The sequence below is a fragment of the Lactuca sativa genome, chromosome 8 (assembly GCF_002870075.4).
Source record: "Lactuca sativa cultivar Salinas chromosome 8, Lsat_Salinas_v11, whole genome shotgun sequence".
Classification (NCBI taxonomy): domain Eukaryota; kingdom Viridiplantae; phylum Streptophyta; class Magnoliopsida; order Asterales; family Asteraceae; genus Lactuca; species Lactuca sativa.
In genome coordinates this window covers 55,756,827-55,771,349 of record NC_056630.2, presented here as the reverse complement: position 1 = coordinate 55,771,349, position 14,523 = coordinate 55,756,827, and the positions used below count along the sequence as shown (strand labels likewise).

Here is a 14,523-nt window from a genome sequence, read left to right as displayed (position 1 = left end):
TATGATCGTAAGTCCACTACTGGGTATTGTGTTTTTCTTGGAGATTCATTGATATCATGGAAAAGAAAGAAACAAGATGTTGTTTCTCGAACTTCTACAGAATCTGAGTATCGAGCCATGGCTATCGCCACTTGTGAGATTGTTTGGTTGAGATGGCTTCTTGCAGATATGGGCGTTCACATCTCTCAGTTTACCCCTTTGTATTGTGATAACGAGAGTGCGATAATGATTGCCAAGAATTCAGTGTTTCATGAGCGCACAAAGCACATTGAGATTGACTGTCATTTCACACGTCATCATCTCCAGAAGGGCACTATCTCCCTTCCTTATGTTCCTTCCTCTTTGCAGATTGCTAATATTCTTACGAAGCCGTTGACTGCTTCTCGATTCCATTTTCTGTCTGACAAACTCTCAATGCTTATTGTTGTTGCATTGTGAGTTTGAAGGGGGATGTTAACCTAATAATATTTTGGGCTTTATTTTTTATTTGGTTTTATGATTGGGCCTTTTCGCTAGGAAACCCTAATTAGCTTGTCTATATATTATGTCTTTCCTTTTCATTGTATTTGTACTTCTCTTTGATAATAATATGAAACCTTAGCCGTTATATGTATTTCATTTGTTAGTTTACACTTTGTATTTCTCTAATTAATTTTCTAATTGGTTTTTTTTGGAAACTCAATAAAATTTATTAGAAAAACAAACTAACAAGATGCTAGACGTCTACAAATTACAAGTCATATGAGGAGGGCAACATCAAACAGATCAATCTAAACTAGACCATCTATCCCTATACTTAATTTAGTTAAAAAAGCAAAACCTAAATATCATCCATAACCTTTTTGCGGAGAACATTTTGAATTCCTAAAAATAGTTGCATTTCTCGCCAATAATTGGGTTCATGGGAGATCGATCCATTTCAAATAGTTGCAATTCTTTTAAGGATAACAAACTTGGTTCCAAAATCAACTTTTATATTTCAAATGTACAATATGTAACAATTTACTTGATAGTTATGGCACCTAATATATTTTCTAACATATTTTCTACCACAGTTTTAAATGTAAAACGGTCTAAGAAGTCCAACACTTAGCTTGAGATCTAGATCCGTGTACATAAATGTCATTTAATTGGTGGACATTTACTCCAAATTTGTATATGGAAGCAAAAGAAGGCATTTAATTTGTTTGATTCTTTGTTCTAGACCGATTTCAAGAAAGAAACCTACATTCCTTTACAGTTGAATTAGTAATTGTCTATGTGTCAACCAAATTGCCACATAAATTGCATATCACTTAATTAAATGTCACATTAACATTCAACAATGAAATCGGTGGAAGCTAACATATGAAGTAAAATGGTTAATTTAAAGAAAAAAAAAATACAAGTTAGGACTAGCTTAACTGGCTAACAAATTATCTAACAAGAACTTAATAACACGGAGGTCATGAGTTCTATTACAAACATATACTAACCCGCCGTTCTAAAAAATATCAAAAAAAAAAAAAATTGGTTAATTAAACCACAAAACAACCAAAAATATAATTGCATTATTCATAGTTTGTCATTAAGTATTCTTTAACATCACTGTTATTTAGATCGAGATTTTGATTGTAATATCGTGATACTTTTATGATTATACAAACAAAAAATTTATCAGAATTCCAGTGAGACGATTTAAACAAGATGGAAACTATAATCATATGATCATATGTAAAATCAAAGGGTTGTACAATAATCCTTTAACCCTTTCTGTGATATAGTGATATGGTTCTTAGTGTCTAAAAGTGTAAACTCTAAAATATTTTCTACAAAATTGATATCTCATGCCACTTCAAGAATCCAATACAATATCTATAAAATTTGTCCATTCAGCTTCATATCGAGCATCATATTGTAAACTACAACTTCATTAATTCGTCTCAAAATCATAATGATGTTGCTACATGCAAATTCTTCTATTTGTTTTTTTTTTTAAATGTTATTTTTCTAGTTAACCTATCATAAGGAGGCTATAATCAACAACAATAAAAGGGTATAGTCAATGATGATTGATGGTAAGAGAAAGAAAGGACATCCTCGAAAGAAGTTGATGGATAGTATGAGGTTTGACATGGAGAAATTTGCTCTTACATAATACATGACCTCATATAAGGTGGTGTGGATGTGTAACATTAGGGTTGATGGATAGTTCGCCACTATGTATGTCTATGTTTTTTTTTATATTTATTGTTGGAAAAGATTTATGCTCTTATGTTAGTTTATGCTTATCCATGTATCGTTTTACTACTCTCTATCCAATACCCTCTGTATTTTCTCCATTTGCAGGTTCTCATATTCGTACACTTCTTTCCAAAGTATCATGTATATGTCTACTGCATAGTATGACTTACTTTCACCTTGTTTGCTCTTTTTACAAATTTTCTTTATTCGTATATCGGTGGTCATATAATGATAGTCGTTTTTCTGTCTACAGAGAGTTGTCTACGGAGAGTTCATTGTTGATTTAATGGGATTCTCTTGGTCTATAGTTGGCATTAGTATTAGGATTAAAATAATTTTACCACATCCACATAAGAACAACACATGTTTGTCAAACTTGTAATAATGTTCATAACTACATCAATATCTTATGTAAAGCCAAGTCTTTAAATTTTACCTTTAAAATTAAGAGATTTTTTTATTTCGGCTATAACAACTGCATATAGACTTATTGTTAACGTATCAATAACGGTTATAACATATCAAAGTCCCAAAGTCACATTATCTTTCCACCATAATCCGATCATATGGTTACAATTTTATAAAGTGAAAAACAATACTAAGTAAAATACGGAGTATTTGATTTTTAAAACAATGTTTAAGGTATAGTTATAGTTTTTTTAAGTGAAGGAAACAAATAGCAAATTTAGAAGAAATGTGTTTAGTTGTGGGAGTAGAGTAGACCAACGAACTCGGATGACATGGCCAATGTTTGGGCGATGTTTACAGTGTTCCCTCTTCCTCATATCCTCGTCTTCTCCGCCTCATTCTCTTTCCATTCCTATATCTCTCTCCCCGATTTTCTCATTTCACCCTCAAATCCATCCTCCCCATATCCCTCTCTACAATGTCTTCTTCACTTCTGCAAGCTAGGGCTTCCCCATCACTCTCTTTCTCTTCATCCATCTCCGCAGCCAACACCCAATGGCGCTTTACCTCCTCACCCGCCGTTACATTCACTCGCCGCACAAGGAATTACACCGTTCGTGCTAAAATCAGAGAGATCTTCATGCCTGCACTCAGCTCCACCATGACTGAGGGCAAGATCGTCTCATGGATCAAGTCCGAAGGGGATGTTCTCTCCAAAGGTGAGTCTGTTGTCGTTGTTGAATCTGATAAAGCTGATATGGATGTTGAAACCTTCTATGATGGAATTCTTGCCGCTATTGTTGTTCCTGAGGGTGAGTCGGCTCCAGTTGGCGCTCCGATCGGTTTGTTAGCGGAGACTGAAGCGGAAATTGAAGAAGCTAAGGCGAAAGCCGCTAGTGCTGGTAGTTCTGCTCCGTCGATTCCTGCTGCTTCCGCTCCTTCTCCTCCTCCGCCTCCTCCGGCTCCGGTTGCTGCTCCTTCTACACCAGCTGCGGCTCCTGTTGCGGCGGATGGATCGAGGAAGATTGTTTCGACACCATTTGCGAAGAAGCTGGCGAAACAGCATAAGGTCGATATAAACAAGGTAATTGGGACTGGGCCATTTGGGAGGATTACTCCGGCGGATGTTGAAGCTGCTGCCGGAATCAAACCTGCGAAATCCTCGCCTGCCACTGCAACCGCCACCGCTCCTTCTGCTCCTCCTCCTGCTGCTCCGGCTAAGTCATCACCAACATTTGCTGAAATTCCCGGGGCTACAATCGTTCCATTTACCACAATGCAAGCTGCTGTGTCAAAGAACATGATTGAGAGCTTGTCTGTGCCAACATTCCGTGTTGGTTACCCGATTATCACTGATGCTCTTGATGCTCTATATGAGAAGGTCAAATTCATGTTTACCTATCTCTTACTGAAATCTGATCATACTCATACTAATCATATACTCTCACAGTTCGATTGAACATTTGACCTATAATATTCCTAAATTTAACTTGTTTGTTGGTGGATGGATCTTCAGGTTAAGCCCAAGGGTGTTACCATGACTGCTTTGCTAGCAAAGGCTGCTGCCATGGCCCTTGTTCAGCATCCTGTGGTCAATGCAAGTTGCAAAGATGGAAAGAGTTTTACTTATAACAACAGCATCAATATTGCAGTAGCTGTGGCTATCAATGGTGGTTTAATCACCCCTGTTCTCCAAGATGCTGACAAGGTATGCATTGGATCTTAAGTCTTTTTATTCCTAGCAAATATAGACAGAAATCCTTCATTCTTTTTGCTTTCTTGTAGTTGGATCTTTATCTGTTATCCCAAAAATGGAAGGAGCTTGTGGAGAAAGCAAGATCCAAACAACTTCAGCCCCATGAATACAACTCAGGTAAACCACCAAACCATATAAGTTTCTCATTGTAATTATATCTTCTTTCTTTTCAAGATTTTATGGATGAAATAGTATTTATTGACATATGCCATTTTGATTGCAGGGACTTTTACACTTTCAAACTTAGGCATGTTTGGAGTGGATCGATTTGATGCTATTCTTCCTCCTGGACAGGTATGTGTTAAAAAAAAAAAGCTTGATTTTAGTCAATTTATGAAATCTTTATCTGTGTAAGTTTTATATTATTTAGGTCATATTGAAATTTTGAAATGTTTGATTTGTTGCAGGGTGCTATTATGGCTGTTGGAGCTTCAAAGCCTACTGCTGTTGCTGATAAAGATGGATATTTCAGTGTGAAAAATCAAATGATGGTGAGTTTTATTTTTTGTATATTAAATAATGTTTTTTGGAATCTTTATTAAATTCGTTTTTTAAGAAATTCATGATGTTATTATGATTATTATAATCTTTTTCAGGTAAATGTTACTGCTGATCACAGAATTGTATATGGAGCAGATTTGGCTGCTTTCCTTAAAACATTTGCAAAGATTGTTCAAGAACCAGACATCTTGACAATGTAAAATGTTGTTCCAACTTTTTATCCTTAACAACAACAACAATTACATGATATGATCTTGCAGCTAAGAAACTTGGTTTGCAGAGGTGGCGTTATTATTCGGTTTCTAGCACATGTTGTAGCTCCATTTTTCTTTTTTCTTTTTTGTCATTTTCGGATATTCTTTGAGGTGGTTTTTGAACAGGGTTAATAAAGTCTTTTCACAACAAAGAAAATTGATATGGTATTTTGTCTAGTGCTTAGGATTGAGAAACTGGTTTTTTTTTCTCTGGTTTGGATTATGCTCCTTTCAATGGAGTAATTGGTTGGAGTTGTTAGAAATCAAGTTTTTTGGTTTGAAAGAATTTGCATGAATCAATTATTCTAATGGTTATTGAGTGATTAAAATATTTTGAATTGAAAACTTAATCAAACACATAACTATATTCATATGAATTGAGAAACAGGTATTTGGAAAAAAGAGAAACTTTGGTATTTTGAAATTCTAACAACCCAATATATTCATATGTTATGCACAACTAAAGATATATCCTCTTAAACCATTTCAAAATAACATGTAACGTAAATATAAATATTAAATACCCCACTTGGAATTTGCATAAAATTAAACCATGTCAATCCTTATGACAAAGCTTATTAGTTATTATTCCACATAATGATTTAGCAAAGAAACTTAATATGCTTTCCCTAACATGACATCAAGTAGTCCAAAAGTAACCCCTAAATTGTTGAGAAAGGTGACTTAACCTACTCATCTTTCTTTTCATCAAGTTTTCCATCCTCATTCATTCAGTATTCAACCTTAAAAACATCATGATTTCCATATCTATGCAAAAACAACCCCAACATACATAATATAAACAATTTGTTTACCATATATTTTTATTGTATTCACGTCATTGATATTACTCGTAGCAAAAAAAAAATCTCAATAAGTCATGGAAGGACAGGCAAGCATCAAATTGTTATTTACTTATTTATTTATTTATGACATTGAGCAATGAATTGTTTTTGTGACTAAATAACATTTTATTATTTATTTTGTTGGTAAATCATTGTCATTTTTTTGGTTGTGTGAGAAATTCCATAGGTATGTTGCATGGTGATGAGGATCAACCTTGACTGCAACTCTTGTTGCAGAAAAATGAGGAGAAACATCTTAAACATGAAAGGTAAAGATTTGTTTGTTAACCATGACAATATTTATTTTGGTGAAATTAACTTTTAAAATATATTTTTACAAGTTTTTTTTATGATTAATAATGTGTATACATAGTTTTATTAAACGAAATCATAACACAACAATCACATATATAAATTTAAAAAAAATGTTGTTCGTTTCTTTTATTTGTATTATATTTATAAAAAAAAATCAACCTAAAGAAAATCAAGTCGTGTCCTCAACAAAATATGTTTAAGTGATCATCTTTTGTGTTATGTTTTAAGAAAACATACACAAACAAATACAACTAAATTTTTTTAATTAATTTTGTTTGGGACCATACAGTTTTAAGAAAACATACACAAACAAATACAAACTAAAAGGAAACATTGCCTTTTTTGGACAACCCAAATAGAAGATATTAATTGTAGTTTCTTAACATGGAGAGAATATGCATGAGGTTTAAACTTAAAACAACAATATTAATTATCATAAAAAGAAAGATAACAAATGTACTAACATTTTTCTTCTTTTATTTTTCAAAGAAATAGAGAAACACTTGATAGAAAAACAACAAAACAGGGTTAGCATTTGCGGGAGGTTTAAACCATCAGATGTTGCTATAAAATTAAGGAAAAAGATGAATCGTAGAGTTGAAATTCTTGAAATCGAGGAGCTGACTACTCATTATGAAGCACAACATGAACATTCAATCATAAATCATTACAAATACTAATTTATGTATCAAAGTTATAATCATGACAAACGTGTATTCATGGTGTAAATATTTACATGTAAATAATCTTTCAAATTTTCTTTTCTTCAATCATTGTGAAGAATCCTTGGTGAAGATATGCATAATACTTGGCATATTTACTTGTAGACACCCTACATCGATAGTTATTTGGATGTTATCGTATTTCTTTAGAACACTAATAACGATCTACAAAAAACAGTTAAGGTTTTATTACTGACTAAAAATTGAATTACAGAAAAAAACGTAAATAAAGTCTCTCTCTCTCTCTCTCTCTCTCTCTCTCTCTCTATATATATATATATATATATATATATATATATATATATATATATATATATATATATATATATATATATATATATATATATATATATATATATATGGAAAATAAATAATTAGGGCAACACATATTTAAACCAATGAAAACATGACAATATATCACTTCCACAATACATTACTTGTGAAGAAAAAAATAGACACGTGTCATTTGATTATTGGTTCCAGTAGATGTTGCCCTAATTATTTGTTTTCCATAGAACGCATTCCTATATATATATATATATATATATATATATATATATATATATATATATATATATATTATCTAGAATTAACCCAACTAAAAAAACAAGTCCAAAAACCCAACATTTAATTATGCTGACACATAATATATACATAGCATATTTTCTCGTACAAACCCTACATCGATGGTGATTTGGTTGTTCGCATTTCGTTTCTCGATTAACTTGATCATATGCGAGTGCCTTATATTACATTGTGAAAAAAAAGGAAAATAACAAAAAAATCATTAAGTTTACCTCAAAATTTTAATTTTGACATTACGTTTTTTTATGTCAAATTTGACATTGTGTTATCTAATTTGTTACGATTTTGACCACTTAATCGGTCAAACCGGTTGCCTATTGATATGATATTATGACATGTTAGTTTTAATGACCTGACATGCCAACATGTCAAAATTGAAAAAAAAGAAAATGTTACAAAATACACTAAATTTTCAAATTTTTTTTCAATTTTGACATTAGTTTTTTTTTTTAATTTTTTTAAAAATTTTGACATTCAGTTTTTCTGTTTCAAATCAAATATTATTTTTTCAATTTTGTTTAGTTTTGATGATGTGACACTTTATTTTTTGTTCCAAATTAAACACTATTTTTTTGTTTCATTTGAAATTGTGTGTGTGGATATATATATATATATATATATATATATATATATATATATATATATATATATATATATATATATATATATATATATATATATATATATATATATATATATATATATATATATATAAAGAAAAAGTTCAATAGAGAACCATAATTATTGGTTCTTCAAGGAACCAATTTTTTTTTTCAAATTCTAGAGCTTATTCTTTATCGGAAAAAAATATAAAAATATCTTCATATATTAACATTGTGAATGTGAAAAATATTTTTCGGATTCACCGTGTGAATCCGGATTCACATTGTGAATTTTCAAATATTCACATTGTGAATTTTCAAATATTCACATTGTGAATTTGATGAAAAAAAAATTGAATTTGATATCATCGAAAAAATGATAAAAAGTTATGAATTTCTGCATTTTTAGTTTTTTTTTTTGATAAAAAATATTTTCTAAAAGTTGAAAAAAATTTATTCCTTGCTGTGTGTGTGTATATATATATATATATATATATATATATATATATATATATATATACACATTTTTTTCATTTAAAAACCACATTTTGTATAAATATAAGGTTTTTACATTTAAACCATTATGTTGTATATAAATATGTATTAATTATATTATAACCGTAATGCACTATTGTAATATTAAATGAAGAAGAATTATATCTGCAAAAACCAAAAAATCATGACTATATATAATGATCAAATTTGTTTATCTAATTGTGCACTCCACATCTCCAAACTTATTAATTTAAAGTTGCGTATTTAATATAAAATACGGTTATAATCAATGCTGTAAAACTCGTCAAGTTGTCCGATTACTCATCCGAGTACTCGCTACTCGGCCTCTTACCGAGGCGAGTTGCAGAATCTCGAGTACTCCCCGATCTGCCCCTTACTGAACTAAGCGGTGTTGTAAAACCCGGTCAACTCAGTGATTAATATATATAATATACTTAATGATTTATTATTTAACACACACATGTGACTATTACTACATATATATATATATATATATATATATATATATATATATATATATATATATGTGTGTGTGTGTGTGTGTGTGTGTGTGTATTCATTATGTGTTTTTCTGTTTTCGTGTATTCATATGTATCTAATTTCGTTATATATTTCAATCAAATTTTGATTTTAACTTATGATTTTGACATATATAATTTCTCTAAAAATATTTCAACATGAATTACCGAATCCGAGTACTCCCCGAGTACTCGCTACTCGGTAATCATCCGAACAGGTATCGAGTAACGAGTTTTACAACCTTGGTTATAATATAACTAAAACATATTTATACATAACATTATAATTTGAATGTTGAAAAAAAACATTGCATTTATACAAAAATGTGGTTTTCAAATGAAAAAAAAAATTATACGGTTTCAAACGGAAAACGGACAATATTTAACAAAATGGAAAAAATGATATTCGATTTGGAAGAAAAAATGGAGTGTCAAAATTTAAAAAAAAAACAAAAAAAAAAATTAAACTTAGTGTCAAAATTGAAAAAAATAAAAACTAGTGTTTTGTGTGAAAAAAATCAATTCTGACATATCAGCATGTCATGCTAGTATGTTACGTCAACAAAAATGACACGCCATCATGTCAAGTCCGTAGGCAATCGGTTTAACCGGTCAAGTAGTCAGAATTGTAACAAATTAGAAAACACAATGTCAAATTTGAGACAAAAAAAACCGCAATATCAAGTTAGAATTTTAGTGTAAACTTAATGATTTTTGTGCTACTTTCCCAAAAAAAATCTTTATAAATCAATCACAGGCAATACCACATACTCTAATGAAATAAAATGCAAGATAAATCTATAAACGATTACCATTTAGTATTTTATGTTGTCCTTAAGATTCAAGTTTGAGTAACGACAAACTGTGACATCCCCAATTTCACGGCCAGAAAAGACCGATTTTGTTTATGCTTGTTTGAAAATCAGAGTAATATTTTACATAAAAGTGTTGCGGAATTTGTTCCAAAAATAAAAATATGATAAAGATTTATCAAAGCATTTCCGTAGAAATGTATTTCATTAAAAAGACTCGGGATGTCATGTTCGATATAGATCAAAAGCATAAACAATACATTATAAGCCTTACAACAATTATTTACAACTATTGGCCTATAATCCAAAAATCCCTCATCATCATCCAAATTATGTTCTGGGTCCACCACCTGTAAAACAAAAAGTTGAGTGGGTCAGGCTTGGGAGCCTGATGAGCATATAGGGTTTTCAACCCACAAATAATAATAAATTTATTAATTTCATCGATCAACAATAAATTTATTAATTTTATCAAACCAACAATAACCCTGATTACTCATTCCCGTTATCCTCACTTTACGTCCCTAAACACCTATACAAGGGACCTAGTCTAAGGATTTTATTATCGGGATGGACTTTACTGCTAAGGGGATTCCTCAGCCATATATGTCCGTAAGGCAACCATAAGGGGGATGGAGTACACCGGTGAACATCAAGCCCACAAACACCTACAGGTTGCGAGCCTGCTAGCGTTCCACTAGACTGTCTAGAAGGGTCCGTCGTCGTCATCCATACTCCGCTAGATGACTGGAACAACAACAACATCGAGGCCTCTCATCATTTTAACACACATCAACTATTTCATCTACCCATGTTTTACCCAACATATTTGTAGATAAAAATACATATACAGTTTATAACTTGTATAAAACATTTATTCAACAGTCATCTCAAATAAACAATCAATATAATTACACATAGCACGTATTTTATAGAAAATACTTCATATCTATGTGCAAGAAGAAAGTGACTATACACTCACTTGATTTGATGATAATCTGGCAGCAATTCGTTCCCTAAAATGATCGTTTCTGATCAAACCGGGAGTTTTATTGAGAAACCGGGCTTTGCGAGGGTTGGAGCTTCAAAACCGAAAAGATAAAAATTTTCGGGTCTTCGGGCACTTCGGGACGTATTTCGGGCTTTAAAAATGATATCAGGGCTTTGAGAAAAGTCAAAATAGTCAATATATGGAGAGAGGGGTGAAAAATGCTAATTTTCTAATTCTAGTCGGCAAATCTCGCAACAGGCTGCGAGGCTCGAACACGGAGGGGAGACGTGGCTCGGATGCGAGAGATTGAGAAGCGAACATGCATCGGAAGTAGCGAAGGCCAGCGAGGCTCGGAAGGACCACCGATGCGAGGCGCATCGGTCTTCTATTGGACCTCGGCTTCGGGCCTATCAGAAGCTGACATGGAGAAGGCACGTGTCGGTCTCGGATTTGGCCACAACTCGGTGACGCGGCAGCTTTGGACACGAGGCGAGGGTGACGTGGCTGCTTCTTATCCGGAAGCTTGATTGGTTGATTGGGTCGGTGTTCTGCAGCTTCGTGCTAGGTGACCATCCTGGCCACAGTTTTTACAAAACTTTTCACGACAGGGACCGGGGATACGATGGTGGTAACTGCACCTGTTGCACCACGGAAAAAGACCAGCATATCCAGTGGTAGGTGCTTGAGCTGAGGAACCGATGACAAAAACAACAGCAGGGGTAGTAGCAGCATGGACTGCCACTGTTTGCTGCTTCTTCGAGGACTCCTGTGAAGATTGACTCTTCTTCTTCTTCCAAAAATTTCTTTTCTCACCACTTCTCTCTGTCGGCTCAGGAGTGGTGGCTGCTTCCTCTAGGTCATCACTATGGTCGATCAGGATTTGCGCTAGGCATTTGGCGCTGTCGTGTGTGTCTGGTTTTGCAGCTAATACATTACCCTTGGTTGGCCGGGTCAACCCCCATACGAACCTCTCAATCTTTTTGCTTTCCGGAGTAACCATTCCCGGACAAAGAAGCGCCAAGTTGTCAAACCTCTAAGTGTAAGCGGCGATATCGGAACCTTTCATCTTCAGGTTCCAGAGTTCATGCTCCAGCTTCTGCATTTCGCCCCGAGGGCAGTACTCCGCAAGTAGAAACTCCTTCATGACTTCCCAACCCATAGCATTGGCTACAGGTAGGGTTAAGGATTTGACTCGGCCGTTCCACCAAGTCAAAGCTTTATCGGTGAACGTGCAGGCGGCGAATTTTACCTTGTCGGATTCTGAACAGGCACAAATTTTGAAGATAGATTCGATTTTCTCTAACCACCGAGTTAGGGCAATGACACCTCCTGTGCCATCGAAGGACGTGGATTTCGCGTTCATAAAGTCCTTGTAGGAACACTCCTTCCGGTGTCCCTAGCTACCTTCCTGGTTTTGGGGCTGAGTATCACCTCCTTGCCCACCTGAACCACCGAGGTTCATTTGTGATATGGTAGCAGCCATAGCAGCATTGACAGCTGCTTGAAACATGACGAGATCAAATGGAGGGGGAGGTGGTGGCGGAGCAGGATTGTTGTTCTTTGAGCTGGGTCTTTTCCTTGGATGCATCTTGATCTATAATAGCCAGGAAAGAGAGGATCGTAAGTCCTCTAATTTGAATCAAGAGATATGGAACAAGAGATATCTCTTTATGACAGATATAAAGATCTAGTAAGCGATAAAACAGGAAAAGTTATCAAAGCAGATAAACTATTGCTAAGGAAGGAATGAGTAGCGGCACTCGGAATGAGTTTCTACAATGTACTCGGCTTCGGCTAAAATACTCCCATAGTATTTTATGTTTCGTTGTGTCGATGAATCATTGTTTGGATATTAGGTAAGTTTTAGGCATGTTGCACACCACAGTCACTTCCAAGCACATGTTGGCCGTGTCTCGAATGAATATAGTTGATCAGGCTATATTGACCCTAGACACGACTACATAACTGCTCAGGTTTAACCGCATCACACAACACCCAATTACTTATGTTTTGTTCTACTCGTAGTTACGGTTCCTAGCGGTTAGGTATACTTGTATACTTTTGAAAATACTTATATTTTAAAGTATACTTTTAGTTCAGAGCACTTCGGCTCCTTAGTGTTTATAGTCTTATACCATGTAAGGTTTGGTATACTAGTTCACTATAAACAAGGGCTCTGATACCAATCTGTCACACCCCAAAACCAATGGCGAAAACGTTCCGAGGCGGAGGACGTCATGTAGTATCGCAACCAATATACATAGTAAGCGTAGTAAACACAACCATTACATTACATAGAAATATTTACATTGTCTGAAAACAAAGTGTTACAAGAGTTATACATACATACATATATATATATATATATATATATATATATATATATATCATATGAACAAAAGTTAAGACGAGTCTTCTATACGCTCCGTCTTCTCCAAAAGATCGTTGTGTACCTGTCTAATGTAGACCTGAGAACACAAGCAGTTTGAAAATCAGCATAAAGCTGGTGAGTTCATAAGCGGTTTATTTTCGTAAAAGAACAAGTTTCCTTTGGTTTTTCTGAAAAAGTCGTTATCCAAGAAAATCCCATATTTTCTTATAAGCAAGTTTAGTTATCCGCTTGTTACACAGTTAAGTGAAGTTTGGTTATCTGTTTATTACACAATCAAGTTAGGAACAGTTCGTAATCCAAGAAAATCCCATATTTTCTTATATGTAAGTTTGGTTATTCGTTTATTCTATAGTTTGGTTATGAACAGTTTGTTATCCCAGGAAAAACCCTTATTTTCCTAAAAGTCGTGGTTCGTTTCTTTGTTCGGAATGCAATGTATTAGTATCTATCATACTTATAGTATTAGATAAGTATTCTAAAGCCTGGTTATCCTATACACGAATGTTGAATATCTACTATACTTATTCGAAATTTTGAATCTTTGGAGACACTTAGAGACGTACACTAGTTGTATATTCGAAGTTCTGGTGACATCTAAAGGCGTGTTTTAGACGTATTTCTGAAGCTCTGTCAACATCCAAAGGCGTATGTTTTCGAAACTCTGTCGATATCCAAAGGCATACTTTCGAATTATTTCCGAAACTCTGGTGACAGTCAAGGCGTACACTAGTTGTATCTCCGAAGTCTTGGTGCCATCTAAAGGCGTGCCCTAGCTTTACTTTCGAAGTTCTGGTACTATCCGGAGGCGTATTTTATTAGTAGTAACCTTAATTTATGATTAGCATTAATCTTTCGTAAAATTATAAAATGAAACATAGATTATAACATTTTATAAAGAAATTTGCAATTAGTATGAAAGCTAACTCTGCAAGTCAAATTGTTGGTTAATATGGTTTTCGATATTAAAAGCATACAAAATATGAACATTTGAACTGAAATAATAAGTTTGAGTACAAGATTTCCTTGTACTTTTTCTTGTATTCCCCCCTGAAAACAATTAAAAAACACGGAAAAATGAGTAGG

At 33.6% G+C, this 14,523-nt stretch overlaps 2 protein-coding genes across 2 annotated transcripts; both read left to right on the top strand.

The window, feature by feature from the left end:
- The first annotated feature begins 2,972 nt into the window (after positions 1-2,972).
- Positions 2,973-5,428, top strand: LOC111916847 (dihydrolipoyllysine-residue acetyltransferase component 4 of pyruvate dehydrogenase complex, chloroplastic). The gene is made up of 6 exons (XM_023912502.3): positions 2,973-4,012; positions 4,148-4,339; positions 4,417-4,504; positions 4,611-4,681; positions 4,795-4,878; positions 4,984-5,428. Exons 1-6 carry the CDS (start codon positions 3,110-3,112, stop codon positions 5,086-5,088), a joined length of 1,443 nt encoding a protein of 480 aa, XP_023768270.1. The 5' UTR covers positions 2,973-3,109; the 3' UTR covers positions 5,089-5,428.
- Positions 5,429-5,568: 140 nt separating this feature from the next.
- LOC111916848 (uncharacterized) lies at positions 5,569-7,072 on the top strand. Its single transcript, XM_023912503.3, has 3 exons — positions 5,569-6,034; positions 6,175-6,256; positions 6,792-7,072. Exons 1-3 carry the CDS (start codon positions 6,023-6,025, stop codon positions 6,980-6,982), a joined length of 285 nt encoding a protein of 94 aa, XP_023768271.1. The 5' UTR covers positions 5,569-6,022; the 3' UTR covers positions 6,983-7,072.
- Positions 7,073-14,523: the final 7,451 nt, after the last annotated feature.